The 24,886-nt window shown below is 46.5% G+C and overlaps 2 protein-coding genes across 14 annotated transcripts in view; both read right to left on the bottom strand.

Annotated features, from left to right (window-relative positions):
• Window positions 1–11,150, bottom strand: part of spag17 (sperm associated antigen 17) — a 48,870-nt gene extending 37,720 nt beyond the window's left edge. For 9 of the 10 annotated variants that reach the window (XR_016488283.1, XR_016488284.1, XR_016488286.1 and 6 more), the window contains exons 1-11: window positions 10,818–11,119; window positions 10,504–10,644; window positions 10,376–10,435; window positions 10,085–10,216; window positions 9,610–9,787; window positions 9,034–9,216; window positions 8,658–8,824; window positions 7,985–8,146; window positions 7,748–7,817; window positions 7,512–7,630; window positions 4,451–4,588 (exon numbers count right to left, since the gene is read on the bottom strand). Coding sequence is in view for 6 of the 10 variants with exons in the window: in XM_090207290.1 (XP_090063416.1) it covers window positions 4,451–4,588; window positions 7,512–7,630; window positions 7,748–7,817; window positions 7,985–8,146; window positions 8,658–8,824; window positions 9,034–9,216; window positions 9,610–9,787; window positions 10,085–10,216; window positions 10,376–10,435; window positions 10,504–10,644; window positions 10,818–10,922 (1,455 nt within the window). In the remaining 4 variants the exon portion in view is untranslated. Of the gene's footprint in view, window positions 1–4,450; window positions 4,589–7,511; window positions 7,631–7,747; window positions 7,818–7,984; window positions 8,147–8,657; window positions 8,825–9,033; window positions 9,217–9,609; window positions 9,788–10,084; window positions 10,217–10,375; window positions 10,436–10,503; window positions 10,645–10,817 lie in introns of all 10 variants that reach the window. The other variant, XM_090207292.1, reaches the window with a different exon arrangement.
• A 120-nt stretch (window positions 11,151–11,270) lies between these two features.
• Window positions 11,271–24,886, bottom strand: part of hecw2b (HECT, C2 and WW domain containing E3 ubiquitin protein ligase 2b) — an 87,798-nt gene continuing 74,182 nt past the window's right edge. For all 4 annotated transcript variants that reach the window (XM_090207297.1, XM_090207299.1, XM_090207298.1 and 1 more), the window contains 12 exons: window positions 24,845–24,886; window positions 23,869–23,978; window positions 23,433–23,553; window positions 21,785–21,898; window positions 21,450–21,602; window positions 19,620–19,718; window positions 18,373–18,502; window positions 18,153–18,299; window positions 17,627–17,741; window positions 16,129–16,214; window positions 15,764–15,876; window positions 11,271–15,455 (listed from right to left, as the gene is read on the bottom strand). The exon at window positions 24,845–24,886 is cut by the window's right edge and continues 42 nt beyond it. In XM_090207297.1, the coding sequence (XP_090063423.1) occupies window positions 15,344–15,455; window positions 15,764–15,876; window positions 16,129–16,214; window positions 17,627–17,741; window positions 18,153–18,299; window positions 18,373–18,502; window positions 19,620–19,718; window positions 21,450–21,602; window positions 21,785–21,898; window positions 23,433–23,553; window positions 23,869–23,978; window positions 24,845–24,886 (1,342 nt within the window). In that variant the 3' untranslated portion in view covers window positions 11,271–15,343. The remainder of the gene's footprint in view (window positions 15,456–15,763; window positions 15,877–16,128; window positions 16,215–17,626; window positions 17,742–18,152; window positions 18,300–18,372; window positions 18,503–19,619; window positions 19,719–21,449; window positions 21,603–21,784; window positions 21,899–23,432; window positions 23,554–23,868; window positions 23,979–24,844) is intronic.

Here is a 24,886-nt window from a genome sequence, read left to right as displayed (position 1 = left end):
CGTTAGACTGGGGGTGAAAGCCGGAAGAGAGACTGACGGAAGCCCCAATCAAACGGCAAAACTCCCTCCAAAATTGAGACGTGAATTGCGGACCTCTGTCCGAAACGACGTCTGACGGAAGGCCATGAATTCTGAAAACATTCTCGATGATGATTTGTGCCGTCTCTTTAGCAGAAGGAAGCTTAGCAAGGGGAATGAAATGAGCCGCCTTAGAGAACCTATCGACAACCGTAAGAATAACAGTCTTCCCCGCTGACGAAGGCAGTCCGGTGACAAAATCTAAGGCGATGTGAGACCACGGTCGAGAGGGAATAGGAAGCGGCCTGAGACGGCCGGCAGGAGGAGAGTTACCGGACTTAGTCTGCGCGCAGACCGAACAAGCAGCCACGAAACGACGCGTGTCATGCTCCCGGGTGGGCCACCAGAAACGCTGGCGAATGGAAGCAAGCGTACCCCGAACGCCAGGGTGGCCGGCTAACTTGGCAGAGTGAGCCCACTGAAGAACGGCCAGACGAGTAGGAACGGGAACGAAAAGAAGGTTCCTAGGACAAGCGCGCGGCGACGGAGTTTGAGTGAGTGCTTGCTTTACCTGCCTCTCAATTCCCCAGACAGTCAACCCGACAACACGCCCCTCAGGGAGAATCCCCTCGGGGTCAGTGGAGGCTACTGAGGAACTGAAGAGACGAGACAAAGCATCAGGCTTGGTGTTCTTAGAGCCCGGACGATAAGAAATCACGAACTCGAAACGAGCGAAAAACAGCGCCCAACGCGCCTGACGCGCATTAAGTCGTTTGGCAGAACGGATGTACTCAAGGTTCCTATGGTCAGTCCAAACGACAAAAGGAACGGTCGCCCCCTCCAACCACTGTCGCCATTCGCCTAGGGCTAACCGGATGGCGAGCAGTTCGCGGTTACCCACATCATAGTTACGTTCCGACGGCGACAGGCGATGAGAAAAATACGCGCATGGGTGGACCTTGTCGTCAGAGAGGGAGCGCTGAGAAAGGATGGCTCCCACTCCCACCTCTGACGCGTCAACCTCGACAACGAACTGTCTAGAGACGTCAGGTGTAACAAGGATAGGAGCGGATGTAAAACGATTCTTGAGGAGATCAAAAGCTCCCTGGGCGGAAACGGACCACTTAAAGCACGTCTTGACAGAAGTAAGGGCTGTGAGAGGAGCTGCCACCTGACCGAAATTACGGATGAAACGACGATAGAAGTTCGCGAAGCCGAGAAAGCGCTGCAGCTCGACGCGTGACTTAGGGACGGGCCAATCAATGACAGCTTGGACCTTAGCGGGAACCATCTTAATGCCTTCAGCGGAAATAACAGAACCGAGAAATGTGACGGAGGAGGCATGAAAAGTGCACTTCTCAGCCTTCACAAAAAGACAATTCTCTAAAAGGCGCTGGAGGACACGTCGAACGTGCTGAACATGAATCTGGAGTGACGGTGAAAAAATCAGGATATCGTCAAGGTAAACGAAAACAAAGATGTTCAGCATGTCTCTCAGGACATCATTGACTAATGCCTGAAAGACAGCTGGAGCGTTAGCGAGGCCGAAAGGAAGAACCCGGTATTCAAAGTGCCCTAACGGAGTGTTAAACGCCGTCTTCCACTCGTCCCCCTCCCTGATGCGCACGAGATGGTAAGCGTTACGAAGGTCCAACTTAGTGAAAAACCTGGCTCCCTGCAGGATCTCGAAGGCTGAAGACATAAGAGGAAGCGGATAACGATTCTTCACTGTTATGTCATTCAGCCCTCGATAATCTATGCAGGGGCGCAGAGACCCGTCCTTCTTCTTGACAAAAAAAAACCCCGCTCCGGCGGGAGAGGAGGAGGGGACTATGGTACCGGCGTCAAGAGCTACAGACAAATAATCTTCGAGAGCCTTACGTTCGGGAGCCGACAGAGAGTATAGTCTACCCCGGGGGGGGGTGGTTCCCGGAAGGAGATCAATACTACAATCATACGACCGGTGTGGAGGAAGAGAGGTGGCCCTGGACCGACTGAACACCGTGCGCAGATCGTGATATTCCTCCGGCACCCCTGTCAAATCACCAGGCTCCTCCTGTGAAGAAGAGACAGAGGAAACAGGAGGGATAGCAGACATTAAACATTTCACATGACAAGAGACGTTCCAGGAGAGGATAGAATTACTAGACCAATTAATGGAAGGATTATGACAAACTAGCCAGGGATGGCCCAAAACAACAGGTGTAAAAGGTGAACGAAAAATTAAAAAAGAAATGGTTTCACTATGATTACCAGAAACAGTGAGGGTTAAAGGTAGCGTCTCACGCTGAATCCTGGGGAGAGGACTACCATCCAGGGCGAACAAGGCCGTGGGCTCCTTTAACTGTCTGAGAGGAATGTCATGTTCCCGAGCCCAGGTCTCGTCCATAAAACAGCCCTCCGCCCCAGAGTCTATTAAGGCACTGCAGGAAGCTGACGAACCGGTCCAGCGTAGATGGACCGACAAGGTAGTGCAGGATCTTGAAGGAGAGACAGGAGTAGTAGCGCTCACCAGTAGCCCTCCGCTTACTGACGAGCTCTGGCCTTTTACTGGACATGAAGTGACAAAATGACCAGCGGAACCGCAATAGAGACAGAGGCGGTTGGTGATTCTCCGTTCCCTCTCCTTAGTCGAGATGCGGATACCTCCCAGCTGCATGGGCTCAGCACCCGAGCCGGCAGAGGAAGATGGTAGTGATGCGGAGAGGGAGGCGACGGAGAGCGCGAGCTCCTTTCCACGAGCTCGGTGACGAAGATCAACCCGTCGCTCAATGCGAATAGCGAGTTCAATCAAGGAATCCACGCTGGAAGGAACCTCCCGGGAGAGAATCTCATCCTTTACCTCTGCGCGGAAACCCTCCAGAAGACGAGCGAGCAAGGCCGGCTCGTTCCAGCCACTGGAGACAGCAAGAGTGCGAAACTCAATAGAGTAGTCTGTTATGGATCGATTGCCTTGACATAGGGAAGACAGGGCCCTGGAAGCCTCCTCCCCAAAAACAGATCGATCAAAAAACCCGTATCATCTCCTCCTTAAAGTCTTGATACTGGTTAGTACACTCAGCCCTTGCCTCCCAGATTGCCGTGCCCCACTCACGAGCCCGTCCAATAAGGAGAGATATGACGTAGGCGACACGAGCAGTGCTCCTGGAGTAAGTGTTGGGCTGGAGAGAAAACACAATATCACACTGGGTGAGGAACGAGCGGCATTCAGTGGGCTCCCCAGAGTAACACGGCGGGTTATTGATTCTGGGCTCCGGAGATTCGAAAGCCCTGGAAGTGGCCGATGGATCGAGGCAGAGATGGTGAACCTGTTCTGTGAGGTTGGAGACTTGGGTGGCCAGGGTCTCAACGGCATGTCGAGCAGCAGACACTTCCTGCTCGTGTCTGCCTAGCATCGCTCCCTGGATCCCGACGGCTGAGTGGAGAGGATCCGAAGTCGCTGGGTCCATTCTTGGTCGGATTCTTCTGTTATGGTGAGTGAATGAGGACCCAAAAGCGAATCAACTTAAACAGAGCTTCTTTAATTACCAAACATAGGTAGGCTCAGATGGACCGGCAGATTCCGACAGGACAGGACAAGGTTACAGCAAACATGACGGCAGTCTGGTTCAGGCATGAATGACACAAACAAACAAGAATCCGACAAGGACAGGAGCAGAAACAGAGAGAGATATAGGGACCTAATCAGAGGGAAAAAGGGAACAGGTGGGGAACGGGGTGAATGGGTAGTTAGAGGAGACAAGGGACAGCTGGGGGAAAGCGGGGGAGAAAAGGTAACCTAACACGACCAGCAGAGGGAGACAGGGTGAAGGGAAAGGACAGAGACAAGACAACATGACAGTACATGACATAGAGGGTCAGGGTGTAGTCTACAGAAACCATACTATACTGGGGAAACAGTATAACAGATATAGAGGGTCAGGGTGTAGTCTACAGAAACCATACTATACTGGGGAAACAGTATAACAGGTATAGAGGGTCAGGGTGTAGTCTACAGAAACCATACTATACTGGGGAAACAGTATAACAGGTATAGAGGGTCAGGGTGTAGTCTACAGAAACCATACTATACTGGGGAAACAGTATAACAGATATAGAGGGTCAGGGTGTAGTCTACAGAAACCATACTATACTGGGGAAACAGTATAACAGGTATAGAGGGTCAGGGTGTAGTCTACAGAAACCATACTATACTGGGGAAACAGTATAACAGATATAGAGGGTCAGGGTGTAGTCTACAGAAACCATACTATACTGGGGAAACAGTATAACAGGTATAGAGGGTCAGGGTGTAGTCTACAGAAACCATACTATACTGGGGAAACAGTATAACAGGTATAGAGGGTCAGGGTGTAGTCTACAGAAACCATACTATACTGGGGAAACAGTATAACAGGTATAGAGGGTCAGGGTGTAGTCTACAGTAATGTACCTTCTTCTCCTGGTCTGAGCGAGGCAGAGACATGACAGCAGACAGCATGTAGTCTGCCAGGCTCTTCTCCAGGCTGTACACTCCCTTCTCTGAGTCTGCTGTAGACAGGGGAGGGATGTCCTGCTCTGTGGCCACCACCTGAACACACACACACACACACACACACACACACACACACACACGCAAAGTAAACTAAAGGAGCTCAACCATTCATCCTCAGGAGTCTCTACTTATGTGTATATATAATGTCTGGAGAGTCTTTCATGTAAACTCTCATGTAAAAAGTCAAGGTATGGAGGATAATAATATAATATAATAATGACCCTTGAGGGTAAGACAATACACATGCAGTAATACAATGAAACCACATGGATTAAACCCAAACAGATCTGGGTTGAACAACTGTTGTCCTGGTTGACTGTAGTATGGTGATGATGGTTGGAGCCTACAGTGGAGGACCTGCTCCAATGTAGTATGAACAGAACAGAACCTGCTCCAGTGTAGTATGAACAGAACAGAACCTGCTCCAGTGTAGTATGAACAGAACAGAACCTGCTCCAATGTAGTATGAACAGAACAGAACCTGCTCCAGTGTAGTATGAACAGAACAGAACCTGCTCCAATGTAGTATGAACAGAACAGAACCTGCTCCAGTGTAGTATGAACAGAACAGAACCTGCTCCAGTGTAGTATGAAGAGAACAGAACAGAACCTGCTCCAATGTAGTATGAACAGAACAGAACCTGCTCCAGTGTAGTATGAACAGAACAGAACCTGCTCCAGTGTAGTATGAACAGAACAGAACCTGCTCCAGTGTAGTATGAACAGAACAGAACCTGCTCCAGTGTAGTATGAACAGAACAGAACCTGCTCCAGTGTAGTATGAACAGAACAGAACCTGCTCCAGTGTAGTATGAAGGGAACAGAACAGAACCTGCTCCAGTGTAGTATGAAGAGAACAGAACAGAACCTGCTCCAGTGTAGTATGAAGAGAACAGAACAGAACCTGCTCCAGTGTAGTATGAAGAGAACAGAACAGAACCTGCTCCAGTGTAGTATGAACAGAACAGAACCTGCTCCAGTGTAGTATGAAGGGAACAGAACAGAACCTGCTCCAGTGTAGTATGAAGAGAACAGAACAGAACCTGCTCCAGTGTAGTATGAACAGAACAGAACCTGCTCCAGTGTAGTATGAACAGAACAGAACCTGCTCCAGTGTAGTATGAACAGAACAGAACCTGCTCCAGTGTAGTATGAACAGAACAGAACCTTCTCCAGTGTAGTATGAACAGAACAGAACCTGCTCCAATGTAGTATGAACAGAACAGAACCTGCTCCAGTGTAGTATGAACAGAACAAAACCTGCTCCAATGTAGTATGAACAGAACAGAACCTGCTCCAGTGTAGTATGAACAGAACAGAACCTGCTCCAGTGTAGTATGAACAGAACAGAACCTGCTCCAGTGTAGTATGAACAGAACAGAACCTGCTCCAATGTAGGATGAAGAGAACAGAACAGAACCTGCTCCAGTGTAGTATGAACAGAACAGAACCTGCTCCAGTGTAGTATGAACAGAACAGAACCTGCTCCAGTGTAGTATGAACAGAACAGAACCTGCTCCAATGCAGTATGAACAGAACAGAACCTGCTCCAGTGTAGTATGAACAGAACAGAACCTGCTCCAGTGTAGTATGAACAGAACAGAACCTGCTCCAATGTAGTATGAAGAGAACAGAACAGAACCTGCTCCAGTGTAGTATGAACAGAACAGAACCTGCTCCAATGTAGTATGAACAGAACAGAACCTGCTCCAGTGTAGTATGAACAGAACAGAACCTGCTCCAGTATAGTATGAACAGAACAGAAAAGATCCAATGTAGTATGAACAGAACAGAACCTGCTCCAATGTAGTATGAACAGAACAGAACCTGCTCCAGTGTAGTATGAAGGGAACAGAACAGAACCTGCTCCAGTGTAGTTTGAACAGAACAGAACCTGCTCCAGTGTAGTATGAACAGAACAGAACCTGCTCCAATGTAGTATGAACAGAACAGAACCTGCTCCAGTGTAGTATGAACAGAACAGAACCTGCTCCAGTGTAGTATGAACAGAACAGAACCTGCTCCAATGTAGTATGAACAGAACAGAACCTGCTCCAGTGTAGTATGAACAGAACAGAACCTGCTCCAGTGTAGTATGAAGAGAACAGAACAGAACCTGTTCCAGTGTAGTATGAACAGAACAGAACCTGCTCCAATGTAGTATGAACAGAACCTTCTCCAGTGTAGTATGAACAAAACAGAACCTGCTCCAGTGTAGTATGAACAGAACAGAACCTGCTCCAATGTAGTATGAACAGAACAGAACAGAACCTGCTCCAGTGTAGTATGAACAGAACAGAACCTGCTCCAATGTAGTATGAACAGAACAGAACCTGCTCCAGTGTAGTATGAACAGAACAGAACCTGCTCCAGTGTAGTATGAACAGAACAGAACAGATCCAATGTAGTATGAACAGAACAGAACCTGCTCCAGTGTAGTATGAACAGAACAGAACCTGCTCCAGTGTAGTATGAACAGAACAGAACCTGCTCCAGTGTAGTATGAAAAGAACAGAACAGAACCTGCTCCAGTGTAGTTTTAGGGAACAGAACAGAACCTGCTTTAGTGTAGTATGAAGGGAATAGAACAGAACCTGCTCCAGTGTAGTATGAAGGGAACAGAACAGAACCTGCTCCAGTGTAGTATGAAAAGAACAGAACAGTACCTGCTCCAGTGTAGTTTTAGGGAACAGAACAGAACCTACTTTAGTGTAGTATGAAGGGAACATAACCTGCTCCAGTGTAGTATGAGGGGAACAGAACCTGCTCCAGTGTAGTATGAAGGGAACAGAACAGAACCTGCTCCAGTGTAGTATGAAGGGAACAGAACCTGCTCCAGTGTAGTATGAACAGAATAGAACCTGCTCCAGTGTAGTATGAACAGAACAGAACCTGCTCCAGTGTAGTATGAAGGGAACAGAACCTGCTCCAGTGTAGTATGAAAGAAACAGAACAGAACCTGCTCCAGCATGCAGTGTAGTATGAGGGGAACAGAGGAGGCTTCAGGAGGAATCTGGTCCAGCAGGTCGTTATAGTAACGCATGTCCACATCAGTACTCAGAGCAGTCGGTTCAGGGTCTGCTGGGACAACAACAGACATCAGCTCCCTGGGTTAGGGTCAATTCACTTATCTGTTAACTGTAATCATTTACTTGCTCAACTGTCCTCCAGTGTGTTTGTGAAGCTGTAGAATACCTGGAGTGGTTTCCTCTTGGGCTTGTCTCTTCTTGGACCCAGGTGTCTGAGGCGTTGTGGTCTGAACCGTCTGAGATATGACAGAAAATATTCCTCAACATTTCTGCTACATGTAGAAACAGAAAACAGGCCTACATGAAATAAAGACAGTATTGTGTATATTCAGTATGGTTTCCTGCTCCATCCACCAGTCAGTTCATCCTGTGTGTGCATGCATGTGTGTTTCTGGTACAGTACCTCTGCAGGGCTGTCCTGGGTGGTGCGTGCCACAGCCCTGGGGACAGACGGCACCTGGACCAGTCTCATGTTGTTCAGGTAGTGTTGATGCTGTCTCCTCCAGTCCAGACAGTCATAGATCAGACAAGCCACGTCTTCAAACAGACGTGTCCCAAACCCAAGCTACAACACAACATATTAACATGGCATTTTAAGTACATTATATAAAAGAATCATAATTAAAGAAAGACCCACACACTGCTCTTGTCAATGTTTATTGCTTAGGTGTCAGACTCTCGGCCTTCTCGTCAGAAGAAGAAGAAGAAGAAGAAGAAGAAGAAGAGGAAGAAGGGGAAGAAGAAGGAAGAGGAGGAACAGAAGAATCAGAAGAAGCAGCAGAAGAAGAAGAAGCAGAAGAAGAAGCAGAAGAAGAAGAATCAGAAGAAGCAGCAGAAGAAGAAGAATCAGAAGAAGCAGCAGAAGAATCAGAAGAAGAAGCAGAAGAAGAAGAAGCAGATGAAGCAGCAGCAGAAGAAGAAGGAGCAGCAGCAGAAGAAGGAGCAGCAGCAGCAGAAGAAGAAGAAGCAGAAGAATCAGAAGAAGAAGAAGGAGCAGCAGAAGCAGAAGAATCAGAAGAAGAAGAAGGAGCAGCAGAAGCAGAAGAATCAGAAGAAGAAGAAGGCAAGGAAATCACCATAGCCTCTGGGCTATCCTTGTCTTGTGGTGGCAGGATCTCTTTAGTGGTGTGACTGAGGCGGGCCACATCAAACAGCTTGGAGAATGCTGAGCCACTGTTTAGCACCCCTTCCAACTGACCCCAGAACTGCTCCTGTTGTCTTCTCCTAATGTTAGTCTCCGCGTCTACAGGAACACAATAGCAGCATTTAGCAACACATTAAAATTAGATTGATTGAAAGATCAATACTGTACTGACAATATGAAATACTGTCAAATACCTCTGTGTTTGATTCAGTTTACCCTGGCTGTACAATGAAACCAGTGGAACAAAAGATTCAAGATCCCAGGATAAATCAATCCAAACCTCACATTGATGCCACTCTATGTCTTACCCACATCCAGGGGTGTGTCATCACTCCCTTCCAGTGATCCCTCTGGCCGGTCTGGTCTCTGTGAGGTCAGCTTGATAACGTTGGACACATGGACCCCCAGGGAGTCCAGCACAGAGACCAGCTGAGCCTGCTGGAAGCCCACCACCAGGATGTAGTGCTGAGGACCATCGTCTGGCTCATCATCTAGACACACACACATGAAAGCATGAGAGAGAGAGAGAGAGAGAGAGAGAGAGAGAGAGAGAGAGAGAGAGAGAGAGAGAGAGAGAGAGAGAGAGAGAGAGAGAGAGAGAGAGAGAAAGAAAGAGAGAGAGAGAGAAAGAAAGAAAGAGAGACAGAGAGAGACAGAGAGAGAAAGAGAGACAGACAGAGAGAGAGAGAGAGAGAGAGAGAGAGAGAGAGAGAGAGAGAGAGAGAGAGAGAGAGAGAGAGAGAGAGAGAGAGAGAGAGAGAGAGAGAGAGAGAGAGAGAACCTCCCAGTCACCCCAACACAAAGTAACAACCAACCTCATACTAACAACCTAACAGTACTACTATACTGTATGTGTGATGATTGAGACAGAGTAGACTTCTCACCTATATACTTGCTGGTCTCATCCTCCTCGCCCCTCTTTTTCAGCTTGGTGTCCTTGGTTGGGGCGCTGGGCTCTGCCCCTTTCTTTCCCTTGTCACCTTTGGCGGCAGGCTTGGCACCACCTTTGTCTTTGGTTGGGGAGGCATTGCCAACCTTGCCCTTACCCTTCTCCTCAGCAGCCTGGGAGAGAGTGGATTAAACTAAAGTGGTGCTAATACTGCATACTGCGGTTCAAATCCGGGTCTCCTCTGTGAAGGAAGACTGCGTTAGCCTGCTGAGTTGAAGCCTAGGCATTAACAGGTAGCGCAGGCTAGTCTTCATGTCTCAGACAAGGTTTCTTATCACCCATGTTACAATATTACTATAACTCTGACTATCTGACAATAACACTTCAAAAGATTCTCTAGGAAAGCTGACTGTTGCCAGGGCGATAAGACGACTGATGATTGTTGATGGCTGTCAGGAGTTCCTTCCTACCCTCATCTCTGTGGCTCTCTTCTGCTGGTCGTTGGCCTTGACTCCCAGGAGCTGGAACTTGAGCAGTTTACCCAGCAGGTCACAGGGCAGCTCCTCTCCTGCATCCAGCAGGACCTTGGCTGCCTCCATCACCTTCATAGACAAACAACATACTTGATGTAGAATAGACAGAGACTGAGTAATAGTTGTAATTTATTGGGCAAGACTCTTTCTTTGCTGCTTCGTAAATGTGTCTTTTGAAATGAATAGCCTATAGAGCACATTTTACTGAAAAATGGGTGCATTACATACCTCATAAAACATGGGTACATCCTTGGTCTTCTTGATTTTTGGGTTTCCCAGTTCATTGATCTGTGAAGCATTTCATTCATTGGTTGATATACACTTGACTGTGAACAATCAGACTTTGTGTTACTGACCTTTTCTAGGGTGGTGTCCCAGGTGACTACGCTGAAGAGCCTGCGAAGGGGCTGCTGTACGGCCAGCAGCAGAGCACCGGTCAGCTCCTCATCCTCCAGCCTCTCTCCCACCACCAGAGAAATGCTGGCCTTCCAAGTCTCCTAGCATCATCATCATCAGACAACACTGATCAGTGAAGAACAACAACATAGCCAAGTGGCAAGTGAAGTCACTCCCTGCTTGTGTAGCTGGCCCCTTAAAGTTTAGTGTGTTTAAATAGCGTTTCACTAGCTAGATATCTAGCTAAAGATAGCAAGCTGTTAACGTTCCCTACCTCCTCAAATGGTGCATTAGTGAGTCCAGTTTCCCAACCTTTGTTTCCAACTGCCGTTGCACCAGCAGCAGACACTGTCCCGCTTTTCACTCTTTTTGGTGGCATTTCCTTACCGTTTTCGGAGAGAAACTGACCTATTGACTTGAATCAAATTGCATTATATTATGAAATCTCTTGAACTTAACGTAAACTAAAAACAGCCACTTCCAGCTGTTAGCTTGCTAGCTGACGTTAGCTAGCATGGCTCTTCTGTGTACAGTCCCCTGACGCTTCGGTTGCTCTTAGCAACAGGTTGAAGGGGCGGGTCATCAGTCATGCAAAATGACATCTTAACTTTTAATTGTATTTATTTATTAATTTATTAAACAAATTGCCAAAAGACGCACTACTGAATATACCACTATTAATAGAAATCCACGTTCAACTCCCAACACAAAAGACACAGAGACCACATTTAATCAATTATTTTTATCCGTTTTTTTTCATACAATCATAAGGAGTGACATGGAGAAAAAAGCTTTGCATAGAGTGAAGCTCTGACAAAGACACAGCCTCGAACCCCCCAGCAGACAGTAGTATCTAATCCTAGAGTCCTGCCGGTCACAGGACCAGACAGGCAGACAGCCAGCCAGAGAGGAACAGGCACAACATTCCATTACAAAAAGGTGAGAACAACTGAAACATGGATGCAACTTTCAAATTGGTCACAATTGGTGATAATATGTATATATATATGCATGTTGTGTTGTAGTTAAAGTGTTTCTGTGAGTAAAGAAGTAGTGGGTTGGTGTGATGGGCTATCGGTCGGTTACTCAGTGACGGTGGTGAATGTGAAGACCATGGAGGTTGAGAGACCGAGACTTGGATGAATAGAGTCAAAAGCTCCAATTAAAGCCCCAAAACATTGGTACATTCAGTGCAGATCAGGGTCTCCAACCTTTTCTGACATTAGATCTACTCATTTCTTACTAGATTTTAAAATAGGCCCATTCTTCTCCTCTCCCCTGCAACTCTTCTCCGGATCCTTGATACAAAAGAGAAAGTAGTGCAGTGTATTTTCTGTCAACATACCTGGTAAAATAACGATTAACAAACAACTCTAAAATCAGAGATTTGTTGTCAGTGTTGCTTTTCCTGCTTTTAGATTTTTTTTCACTTTCAAAATTACAAATGTTCATGGAAACAACTAAATGGGATGTTCTGAGTCCATGTCACTTGTTAAATCCCCTCTGAGGACAATTTAGGTCTGGAAGAAAACTAACAAATGTAGATATCTTTGTGTAATTTTCCTGTAATTGCGCATCTGAGTGAGGAATGTGACAGTCTAGCAATGGTTCCATATTGCTGCGCATTTCATGGCAAAGTTTTCAAATAACAGATACTCATTATATACTTCTGCCAGGTAAACCTACTTGCAATAAATATTTAATTGAAAAGGTTTTAGGGAAAGTATTTCTGTCAACTCACATGATGATTTATCACGTCAACTGGCTGGAGTGATGGACAAACGCGCGCACCACTCAGACAGACAGGGGCAATGTTGCTGGGAATTCATTGGCAGACAGAGAAACGTGTACGGTCAGTACGTAAAAAGTTATACGAACTTCTTACAAGCCATCCCAGGACATGTACAGTATTCCCATCCACTACAAGACCATGGTGCATACCTACGAAACACCAAGAGAAACTTCCCCTCCCTAGCTTCAGTCTTTCAGTCTAAACTACACCAGAACCCGTCCCACCTAGCTACAATTTATTAAGATGAATGCACTAACTGTAAATCGCTCTGGATCAGAGCGTCTGATTTATTACTAAAATGTCAAAATAATAAAAAATAAAAATACATGTAATGCCACTGTGTACTTCCCTTTCTTTTAGTATGTTTTTACCGTAAAACATGTCATATATCTGCCCTCAGTCTCTCACTGGCCCTGGGATGATGGAAGAGAATGCAGGAAGTTGTTCTATTTCAGTCCCTTACATTCTGTTAGCTACATTCCACAGTCTCGGGACGTGATGGTGGCTGGGTGGGGTCACAGCCCTGAAACAAAGACATTGGGCGCGTTTCATGTCATCGTTATTGCAGTCGACACCCTGCTCAGATGATAGTCCCTCACAACGTCTGGAAAAGTATTTACCTTCTGTCAACTCACATGATGGTTTATCACGTTTATCAGGAAGGTGTTCTATATCACATTAATATGATATACATATAATATGGTAATCGGCTAAAATGCTCAGCAGCAGCGCGACTGCAATAAAGCGCGACCTGGAACGCACCCTGAGAGTAGAATATGGTGGTATCAGAAGGCAGACTAAGGCCTTCTGACTAAGGCAGAGTTTGAAGTGAAAAACATGACAAATATGTGTTTCTATAACTCTTCCTTCATATTCTCATTACTCCTCGTCTTAAAACTTCCTAGTACTGTAGATACGTCTATAAAATATATTTTTTCCCCTCACTTGAAAACCGACATTCCACCCATCAAAACAGTCAGTGTAATAGCATACCATGGGCACCTGTGCTTATATATGACTTCAACATGTTCTCTGTCACGAGTCTCTATTAAGCTTTAAATGTCCCTTGACCTTACCATCACCCACACACAGATCACATTATAATTGCATGATGTAAGCCTGTGTGTGTGTGTGTGTGTGTGTGTGTGTGTGTGTGTGTGTGTGTCTCGACATGCAGGTTGTTAATCACCATGTTTTACTTTCATTATCATGGTCATACAAACATCTGTCATTATACGATGTTATATCAGGGGTCCCAAACCCTATTGAAATAGGAACATATCAAACCAACAAATTCAATTAGGTGGCAATCAGGATAATAAGTAGAAGCAAGTTAAAAACAAAGAGCAACAACCAAACATGAGGGATTTTAAAAGTTCAGATCACCCTCTACTCTGGCAGTGTAGGTCAATGATAAAGTGACGATGACAATCAACATACTTGCAAACAATGAAAACAGCTAAAACACTGAAAGAGTGTGTGAGAGCTTGTGTCTAACATTATGGGAAAGCCAACTCAATGTAATGTCTTTATCGAAACAATCCGTAGCTGAGTTTGGTTATCCGTGCTGATAGCTTGCCCTGAAGTCTGGTAAGAATGAGGCAGCCGTTTAGATTTGACGAGTCATCGAGCGACGTACAAAAACCACACATTTAAGCGCATCATCATCGTGATATCAGTCAGTACATTCAAAAAACATATCGTTGTTTGTGGCCGTTACAAAATGCATTTTGCAGATAGATGAAAAGCCTGTAGAGAGATCCAAGTTCAGCTTCACCACACAAACACCATCGCATCACGATAGGCTACTTCAGTGTTCTGTTCTAGAACACACCTGTCAGAGTGTTCAACAAGCTCAGGTCACAAAGCTGCCTGGACCTTGATTGGTTGGTTCTCTTTCCCAGACAGGACAGGAGGCGTGGCCACAGCAGCTGAAGAGCACCTGTATTGTCTTCCTTCATCTCTTCCTCTCTCCTCTCATCCCCTTCTCCAGGAGCAACACTGTCCTGTGATGTCGGCCTCAGCCTCTCAGAGGAGAGATGTCCTGTAATGTCGGCCTCAGCCTCTCAGAGGAGAGATGTCCTGTGATGTCGGCCTCAGCCTCTCAGAGGAGCGATGTCCTGTGATGTCGGCCTCGGCCTCTCAGAGGAGTAGATGTCCTGTGATGTTGGCCTCGGCCTCTCAGAGGAGCGATGTCCTGTGATGTCGGCCTCGGCCTCTCAGAGGAGAAGATGTCCTGTGATGTCGGCCTCGGCCTCTCAGAGGAGTAGATGTCCTGTGATGTTGGCCTCGGCCTCTCAGAGGAGCGATGTCCTGTGATGTCGGCCTCGGCCTCTCAGAGGAGAAGATGTCCTGTGATGTCGGCCTCGGCCTCTCAGAGGAGCGATGTCCTGTGATGTCGGCCTCAGCCTCTCAGAGGAGAGATGTCCTGTGATGTCGGCCTCAGCCTCTCAGAGGAGAGATGTCCTGTGATGTCGGCCTCAGCCTCTCAGTGAGATAAAGCAGCTTTGGTTTTGCTCTCCAGGAAAAGCTCGACCACCACCTTCCTTACGTGACTCCACTGGAAATCCGTATTTGAAATAATAAAACGTGAGGAGCCAGTTGGAGTCTCACTCCGGGTCTTGGTTTTTGTTCCTTCATTGTGCGATTGGTTGGAGGCTTACGAGTCCATCTCTCCCATTGGTCTAATGGACTAACAAGGGTGTGAGTGTTAGGGTGCTCTCCTTTGGTTTGTGTTGGCAGTGTGTCTAAGTGACCTTAACCGTAACAGGGAAACCCTGGCGTTGTGCAGGGGTCATGCCCTCTGATACACATCGGTCTATTCTCCTCTGTTCAGCTCACTTCAGGAAGGTGAGTGTGTATAAAGATACAACAGGGTGCCAGACAGACTAGACAGTCATCCCCTTGAACCCCTTGGGTTCCTCTACCTCTGTGATACTACAGTTCAGAGGTCAGGGTCAAAGGTCGTAGGAGGAGTGGGGGTTAAAGGATAAAGGTGATAGGGGTCATCACTCCAGGCCGAAGGTGCTGGTCTCTTCCACGGCAGTGAGCATCTTCTCGTGCAGCATGGAGAAGGATGGATATGGAGGGAGGTCCAGCCGGTTGAAACAGGTGTGAGCCCTGGGGAGGAGACAACCGCACACACAGTGACAACAACAACAATATACTTCAGTCTGTATAATACCTTTTCATACTTTATACTCAAATTGATAATATACTACATGAATTCACTTAACCTTACAAGTGAAGTTAGTTCCCTTGGCCTTACAAGTGAAGTTAGTTCCCTTGGCCTTACAAGTGAAGTTAGTTCCCTTGGCCTTACAAGTGAAGTTAGTTCCCTTGGCCTTACAAGTGTAGTTAGTTCCCTTGGCCTTACAAGTGAAGTTAGTTCCCTTGGCCTTACAAGTGAAGTCAGCACAGTAGTTTACCTGGGTAGAGAGGTAACTTTGCCCCATTTCTCCACACAGAACCTGCGGGGTCCGTTGCTGCCTCGGAGAGAGGCGAAACCCTCGTAGGGAATACTGGAGGTACCCGTCACAAACTAACAGAACAGAAAGAAGAAGGTCGCTGTTACTCACTGTGTGTGTGTGTTTGTGTGTATGTGTTTGTTTGTCTGTGTGTGTGTGTGTGTGTTTGTTTGTATAAGTGTGAGTGTTTGTTGGTATGTGTGTGTGTTTGTATGTGTTTGTGTCTTTGTTTGTATGTGTGTGTTTGTACGTGTGTGTGTTTGTATCTTTGTTTGTATGTGTGTGTGTGTGTGTGTGTGTGTGTGTGTGTGTGTGTGCACCCCCACCTGTAGCAGCCTGAGTCTCTGCTCGTTGTTGAACCTCTCCACCGCCGCCCAGAACCAACGGATCACTATGTGGTTGTCATGGTAACCTGAGGGAGGCAGGAAAACAGACAGACAGACAGACATGAGTCACTCAGCAGCCTGGCCTTTCTCTCTGGTAGGCCTAGTTACTTCAGCTGTTCAACCAGACAGCTAGCTAGCTAGGGTATACTGGTATATACTGGCCTTTCTCTCTGGTAGGCCTAGTTACTTCAGCTGTTCAACCAGTCAGCTAGCTAGCTAGGGTATACTGGTATATACTGGCCTTTCTCTCTGGTAGGCCTAGTTACTTCAGCTGTTCAACCAGTCAGCTAGCTAGCTAGGGTATACTGGTATATACTGGCCTTTCTCTCTGGTAGGCCTAGTTACTTCAGCTGTTCAACCAGTCAGCTAGCTAGCTAGGGTATACTGGTATATACTGGCCTTTCTCTCTGGTAGGCCTAGTTACTTCAGCTGTTCAACCAGACAGCTAGCTATGGTATACTGGTATATACTGGCCTTTCTCTCTGGTAGGCCTAGTTACTTCAGCTGTTCAACCAGTCAGCTAGCTAGCTAGGGTATACTGGTATATACTGGCCTTTCTCTCTGGTAGGCCTAGTTACTTCAGCTGTTCAACCAGTCAGCTAGCTAGCTAGGGTATACTGGTATATACTGGCCTTTCTCTCTGGTAGGCCTAGTTACTTCAGCTGTTCAACCAGTCAGCTAGCTAGCTAGGGTATACTGGTATATACTGGCCTTTCTCTCTGGTAGGCCTAGTTATTTCAGCTGTTCAACCAGTCAGCTAGCTAGCTAGGGTATACTGTTATATCCACTTCTTTCTGTAACAGCGCTTCCTAATTGGAAAGACATGTAAAAAACATTTCCTTCTACATCTGAATGGAACAATGGACTATCTTTACTGCTGCCTGAGACCCAGACAGCAGCTCAAAATGACATTAGGAAAGGTGCAATACACAAAGTTATTGTCTGTGTCTTAAATGGCACCCTATTCCCTATGTAGTGCACTACATTTGACTACAGCTGTGCACTATATAGGGAATAGGGTGTCATTTGGGCTCCCGGTCTCCCCTCTCCCCCTTGTTCATACCTCCTCTGTAATCTGTGTTGCTCCTCCAGTCTGCCCCCTGTCTCTCACCCTGTCCTTTCCACATCTCCCCCTGTCTCTCCCCTCTCCCCCTGGCTCTCCCCTCTCCCCTGTCTCTCCCTGTCTCTCCCCTCTCCCCCTGTCTCTCCCCTCTCCCCTGTCTCTCCCCTCTCCCCTGTCTCCCCCAGTCTCTTCCTCTCCCCCTGTTCATACCTCCTCTGTAATCTGTGTTGCTCCTCCAGTCTGCCCCCTGTCTCTCACCCTGTCCTTTCCACATCTCCCCCTGTCTCTCCCCTCTCCCCCTGTCTCTCCCCTCTCCCCCTGTCTCTCCCCTCTCCCCCTGTCTCCCCCAGTCTCTTCCTCTCCCCCTGTTCATACCTCCTCTGTAATCTGTGTTGCTCCTCCAGTCCACCAGGTCTATCTCAGCGGTGCCAGCTATCACCAGCTCCAGCTCCCTGGCATCGAACACTGACACCAGCCTGGAATCCACCACCTGCATGACACAGTACAGGGCATCCAGGCTACAAACCTTTGTATCCCAGTTGGTAGAGGCTGGTGCTTGTAACAGTGCTGGGTTAGAGTCCCAGCACCACCCATATGTAAACTGTATACACGCATGACTGTAAGTCGCTCTGGATAAAACAGTCTGTTAAATGACATGTATTATTATTACAAACACAACTAAAACAAACTCAATCCCATTATACAGCCTTCCTATCACATCCTATCACACACAGCCTTCAGCTACATCTTGCCCAATTTGAATTCAGTTGTTGTTGATGTCTGTGAGCAGGAAGTTGCCCCAGTGTGTATGATGATACTGCTGAGTCTACATTTATCAGATACTGTAAAGGAGATGTTTGAGGAGATATTTTATTCAGAAAGTCCTTGTTCTAGATCGTACCTCATAGAAGCCCCGGACCAGACTCTCTGTCTGCTGAACCACTCCTCTCTCAATACGCCACTTCACCATGCGCTCAATGTACTCCTTCTTATTCTTCTCTGACACCGGGATGTTGGCCCCGCCCGGCTTCAGCTCTCTCTCTGTGATCTACACACACAGTACATACACATGAGCCTTATAACTTACACACACACACACACACACACACACACACACACACCTGTCCGAACACCTCCTCATTGACAGTGAAGGTGAGGTCCAACATGTCCTCGATGTCGTTGTCCTTCATCCACTGGAGACTCTGATGGAACTCCTCATCCAGATACTCCAGATCACTCAGCTCACATAGGCTATAGAATAGTAGAGCAGAGTAGAATAGAGTAGAGTAGAATGGAATAGAATAGAATAGAGTAGAATAGAGTGGAATATAGTAGAATGGAGTGGAGTAGAGTAGAGTAAAATAGAGTCGAGCAGAGTAGAGTAGAATATAGTATAATAGAGCATAGTAGAGTAGAGCAGAATAGAGCAGAGTAGAATGGAGTAGAGAAGAATAGAGTAGAGTAAAATAGAGTAGAGTAAAATAGAGTAGAGTAGAATAGAGTAGAGTAAAATAGAGTAGAGTAGAATAGAATAGAGTAGAGTAAAGTAGAGTAGAATAGAGTAGAGTAGAATAGAATAGAGTAGAATAGAATATAGTAGAATAGAGTAGTGTATAATGGAGTAGAATAGAGTAGAATAGAGTGGAGTAGAATAGAGTAGAGTAGAATATAGTATAATAGAGTAGAGTAAAATAGAGTAGAATATAGTAGAATATAGTATAATAGAGTAAAATAGAGTAGAATATAGTATAGCAGAGTAGAGCAAAGTAGAGTAGAGTATAAAATAGTAGAATAGAGTAGTGTATAATGGAGTAGAATAGAATATAGTAGAATAGAGTGGAGTAGAATAGAGTAGAGTAAAATATAGTATAATAGAGTAGAGTAAAATAGAGTAGAGTAGAATAGAATATAGTATAATAGAGTAGAGTAGAGCAGAATATAGTATAATAGAGTAGAGCAGAGTAGAGTAGAGCAGAATAGAGTATAATAGAGTAGAGTAGAGCAGAATAGAGTATAATAGAGTAGAGCAGAATAGAGTAGAGTAGTGTAGAATGGATTTAGGCAGGAGGTCAGTGAACTGTACTAATCTACATAACCACATGTCTGGTACAGTCTTAAAATATCTAAAAAATACTCTCTAGTTATATAGTATAAAGCCCTATATTCAACACTGGACCTCAAAGCCTGTTCCACAGCTGTTTTCATTGTTCCCCTGTAATCAGGGACTGATTTAGACCTGGGACACCAGGTGTGTGCAATTAACGATCATGTAGAGCAGAAAACTAGCAGGCGCTGGACCCTGTAGGGTAAGAGTTGAATACCCCTGGTGTATTGCTAGAATTAGACAGTCCAGGTGGTGGATACGTACATGCGCAGCAGGCCCTTATAGAAGGGTCGAGTGAAGAAGGCATCCAGTAGGTATTGGTGGATCAGAGCCAGGCCCAGGATACGCCCGCTGAAACGGAACCTGTACAGGGAAGGAGAGAGAGAGAAGATACCTAGATTACACATGTTATTACCCAGGTCCTAGTATAGACAACAGATGGTATTACCCAGGTCCCATTATAGACAACAGATGGTATTACCCAGGTCCTAGTATAGACAACAGATGGTATTACCCAGGTCCCAGTATAGACAACAGATGGTATTACCCAGGTCCTAGTATAGACAACAGATGGTATTACCCAGGTCCTAGTATAGACAACATGTTATTACCCAGGTCCTAGTATAGACAACATGTTATTACCCAGGTCCTAGTATAGACAACATATGGTATTACCCAGGTCCTAGTATAGACAACATGTTATTACCCAGGTCCTAGTATAGACAACAGATGGTATTACCCAGGTCCCAGTATATACAACAGATGGTATTACCCAGGTCCTAGTATAGACAACAGATGGTATTACCCAGGTCCCAGTATAGACAACAGATGGTATTACCCAGGTCCTAGTATAGACAACAGATGGTATTACCCAGGTCCTAGTATAGACAACATGTTATTACCCAGGTCCTAGTATAGACAACATGTTATTACCCAGGTCCTAGTATAGACAACAGATGGTATTACCCAGGTCCTAGTATAGACAACATGTTATTACCCAGGTCCTAGTATAGACAACAGATGGTATTACCCAGGTCCTAGTATACACAACAGATGGTATTACCCAGGTCCTAGTATAGACAACAGATGGTATTACCCAGGTCCTAGTATAGACAACAGATGGTATTACCCAGGTCCTAGTATAGACAACAGATGGTATTACCCAGGTCCTAGTATAGACAACAGATGGTATTACCCAGGTCCCAGTATAGACAACATGTTATCACCCAGGTCCTAGTATAGGCAATCAGATGTTTTGGCTCGTCCCTTCAGTACATGTCCATTAATCACCAGGGCTGGGCTCCAGTCAAATTGAAGTCACTCAATTCAGGAAATTAATTAGTTAAAATTCTAAAATGGAAAAACTTTTGACACAAAAAGCTTCTTGAAAGTAATTGAAAATAGATTACATTTTTTCAATTACTGAATAGGAATTTCAGTTTGTTTCCAAAATTGACCCCAACCCTGCTTATCAGCCAACAGACCACAGACCACTCCGACCCCAACCCTGCTTATCAGCCAACAGACCACAGACCACTCCGACCCCAACCCTGCTTATCAGCCAACAGACCACAGACCACTCCGACCCCAACCCTGCTTATCAGCCAACAGACCACAGACCACTCCGACCCCAAACCCTGCTTATCAGCCAACAGACCACAGACCACTCCGACCCCAACCCTGCTTATCAGCCAACAGACCACAGACCACTCCGACCCCAAACCCTGCTTATCAGCCAACAGACCACAGACCACTCCGACCCCAACCCTGCTTATCAGCCAACAGACCACAGACCACTCCGACCCCAACCCTGCTTATCAGCCAACAGACCACAGACCACTCCGACCCCAACCCTGCTTATCAGCCAACAGACCACAGACCAATCCGACCCCAACCCTGCTTATCAGCCAACAGACCACAGACCACTCCGACCCCAACCCTGCTTATCAGCCAACAGACCACAGACCAATCCGACCCCAACCCTGCTTATCAGCCAACAGACCACAGACCACTCCGACCCCAAACCCTGCTTATCAGCCAACAGACCACAGACCACTCCGACCCCAAACCCCTCCCCGTCTTCAGTTCACTCACCACTCGTGATGGTTGTCTACGAAGGCAGACATGGGGCTGATCTGAACGGTGTAGGTGTCGTTGGCGGAGTACTCAAACAGGCCGTAGTACGGGTTGAACAGCTCTCTGGACACCAGGAAGAAAAACTCTCTGGACGGGCCGCTGTAGTCCAACCTGCAACACATCCAGGGAGATACATTATCACACAAAGGAACGACGTAGATAGAAATATAACATCATAGAGCAGACAAAGTGCATTTCTAACTGAAATATTCCTCAAATGTTTCATTCTATTGAACCCCCCCCCCCCCCCCGGCTTCTGGAAGAGTAGAGGACAGGCAGTCTGTCTGACTCACCCCTCCTCTCCCAGGAAGCTGACATAGAGCTTGCTCCTCTGCAGGTCTTTCCGGGAGTAACACATGACCTGGTTGAAGGCATCCTCCAGGAGATGATCTCTACGGATGATCAACCTGGGGGTTGGGGGAGGAAGAGACACACACAAGGGGGAACTGGTAAGGGCAGGAGGGCGTGGATGGAGGGTATGTGGGTGGACCACAGAACTAGAATGAGATTCTATTTCTTTCTAGCACCAAAACATTTAGCTAGATCAATAACGCATTCATTCTTTCATATTACAGTATTCATGCATGAATATGAATCTATATTACAGTATTCACACATGAATAAGAATCTATATTACAGTATTCACACATGAATATGAATCTATATTACAGTATTCATCCATGAATATGAATCTATATTACAGTATTCATCCATGAATATGAATCTATATTACAGTATTCACACATGAATATGAATCTATATTACAGTATTCATCCATGAATATGAATCTATATTACAGTATTCATCCATGAATATGAATCTATATTACAGTATTCACACATGAATATGAATCTATATTACAGTATTCACACATGAATATGAATCTATATTACAGTATTCACACATGAATATGAATCTATATTACAATATTCATCCATGAATATGAATCTATATTACAGTATTCACACATGAATATGAATCTATATTACAGTATTCACACATGAATATGAATCTATATTACAGTATTCACACATGAATATGCATCTATATTACAGTATTCATCCATGAATATTAAAACATGTTACAGTATTATATTGATGACAAACACACTCCCCACTACATACTTTAACTTCCCTGGGCCCTGGCCGTAGCCCTTGGTCTACATACTTTAACTTCCCTGGGCCCTGGCCGTAGCCCTTGGTCTACATACTTTAACTTCCCTGGGCCCTGGCCGTAGCCCTTGGTCTACATACTTTAACTTCCCTGGGCCCTGGCCGTAGCCCTTGGTCTACATACTTTAACTTCCCTGGGCCCTGGCCGTAGCCCTTGGTCTACATACTGTAACTTCCCTGGGCCCTGGCCGTAGCCCTTGGTCTACATACTTTAACTTCCCTGGGCCCTGGCCGTAGCCCTTGGTCTACATACTGTAACTTCCCTGGGCCCTGGCCGTAGCCCTTGGTCTACATACTGTAACTTCCCTGGGCCCTGGCCGTAGCCCTTGGTCTACATACTTTACCTTCCCTGGGCCCTGGCCGTAGCCCTTGGTCTACATACTTTAACTTCCCTGGGCCCTGGCCGTAGCCCTTGGTCTACATACTGTAACTTCCCTGGGCCTTGGCCGTAGCCCTTGGTCTACATACTGTAACTTCCCTGGGCCCTGGCCGTAGCCCTTGGTCTACATACTTTAACTTCCCTGGGCCTTGGCCGTAGCCCTTGGTCTACATACTGTAACTTCCCTGGGCCCTGGCCGTAGCCCTTGGTCTACATACTGTAACTTCCCTGGGCCCTGGCCGTAGCCCTTGGTCTACATACTGTAACTTCCCTGGGCCCTGGCCGTAGCCCTTGGTCTACATACTTTAACTTCCCTGGGCCCTGGCCGTAGCCCTTGGTCTACATACTGTAACTTCCCTGGGCCCTGGCCGTAGCCCTTGGTCTACATACTTTAACTTCCCTGGGCCCTGGCCGTAGCCCTTGGTCTCCAGTTTGCGGTAGAAGTTTCGCAGTTTGGCTTCAAAGTCTCGCTTGTAGGGGGCAGGGGCACGGGCATTAGCTCGCTGTGTTCCTGGGGGAATACAATTTGACAGAGAACGAGGGATGAGTGTGTGCTCCCTACAAACAGAGAGAGAGAGAGAGAGAGAGAGAGAGAGAGAGAGAAACAGACAGAGACAGAGACAGAGAGACAGAGAGAGAGAGAGAGAGAGAGACAGAACCACCCAGAGACAGAGTTAGAGATGGAGGAGGAGACAAGAAAAGAGCTCCCTCTATACCTGTGTGAGTGTGTGAGTGTGTGTGTGTGTGTATGTCTGTGTGAGAAAAAGAGAGAGAAATAGAGAAAGACAGAATGGTAACAGAGAGAGGTGTAGAGAAGCCTTCTCACCAGGTGAGTTCTGTGGGGAGGACACGGGGGAGCTTCGTGGGGACTGGCAGTAGCTGGGGTGCAGTAAGGCGTGAGGCGGAACATATGACATCACTTCCTCCTCAAACAGGCTGCCAGAGAGAACCAAGAGAGAGGAGACAATGTCACTGAGAGCTACAGAGACCCAAAGTAACAAAACTGGATTTGAACTAAAGCCTAGGTTTGAACTAAAGCCTGGCTCGGGGAGCTAACACAAGTCATCAGGTCTCAAGCACAAAGCTTCTCATACACTGATAGTCGTGAGAGGCAGGTACAGATGTAGGATCTTCCTTTGATCACCCTGTTGCAGGAGAACTTTCCTGCAGTGCAGAAAATGTAAAACGTGTCGTGTGTTTGAGGCTTCTGAAGTTTGTGATTTCCACTTAGAAATGTCACATTCCCCTGGACACATTTCCATTCATTATTATCCATTATCTCCTGTTGCTGCAGGATTATTTTCCTTCTGTAGCAAACTAGCTGAAATGAAGGTCCTACATCTGAATAAGGCAGGTATGAGGCAGGTACAGGTATGAGGCAGGTACAGGTATGAGGCAGGTACAGGTATGAGGCAGGTATGAGGTAGGTACAGGTATGAGGCAGGTATGAGGCAGGTACAGGTATGAGGCAGGTACAGGTATGAGCAGGTATGAGGCAGGTACAGGTATGAGGCAGGTATGAGGCAGGTACAGGTATGAGGCAGGAACAGGTATGAGGCAGGTACAGGTATGATGCAGGTACAGGTATGAGCAGGTATGAGGCAGGTACAGATATGAGGCAGGTACAGGTATGAGGCAGGTATGAGGCAGGTACACGTATGAGGCAGGTATGAGGCAGGTACAGGTATGAGGCAGGTATGAGGCAGGTATGATGTAGGTACAGGTATGAGGCAGGTTCAGGTATGAGGCAGGTATGAGGCAGGTACAGGTATGAGGCAGGTACAGGTATGACAGTAGCTCACCTGAGGAGGATGACCAGGTCTGCATCACCAGACAGCCTGGCC

This window comes from Oncorhynchus mykiss, chromosome 18, assembly GCF_057628025.1.
Source record: "Oncorhynchus mykiss isolate SJ-2025 chromosome 18, ASM5762802v1, whole genome shotgun sequence".
Classification (NCBI taxonomy): domain Eukaryota; kingdom Metazoa; phylum Chordata; class Actinopteri; order Salmoniformes; family Salmonidae; genus Oncorhynchus; species Oncorhynchus mykiss.
The sequence above is the reverse complement of the archived record's forward strand: the minus strand, read 5'-3'. Positions and strand labels throughout refer to the sequence as shown.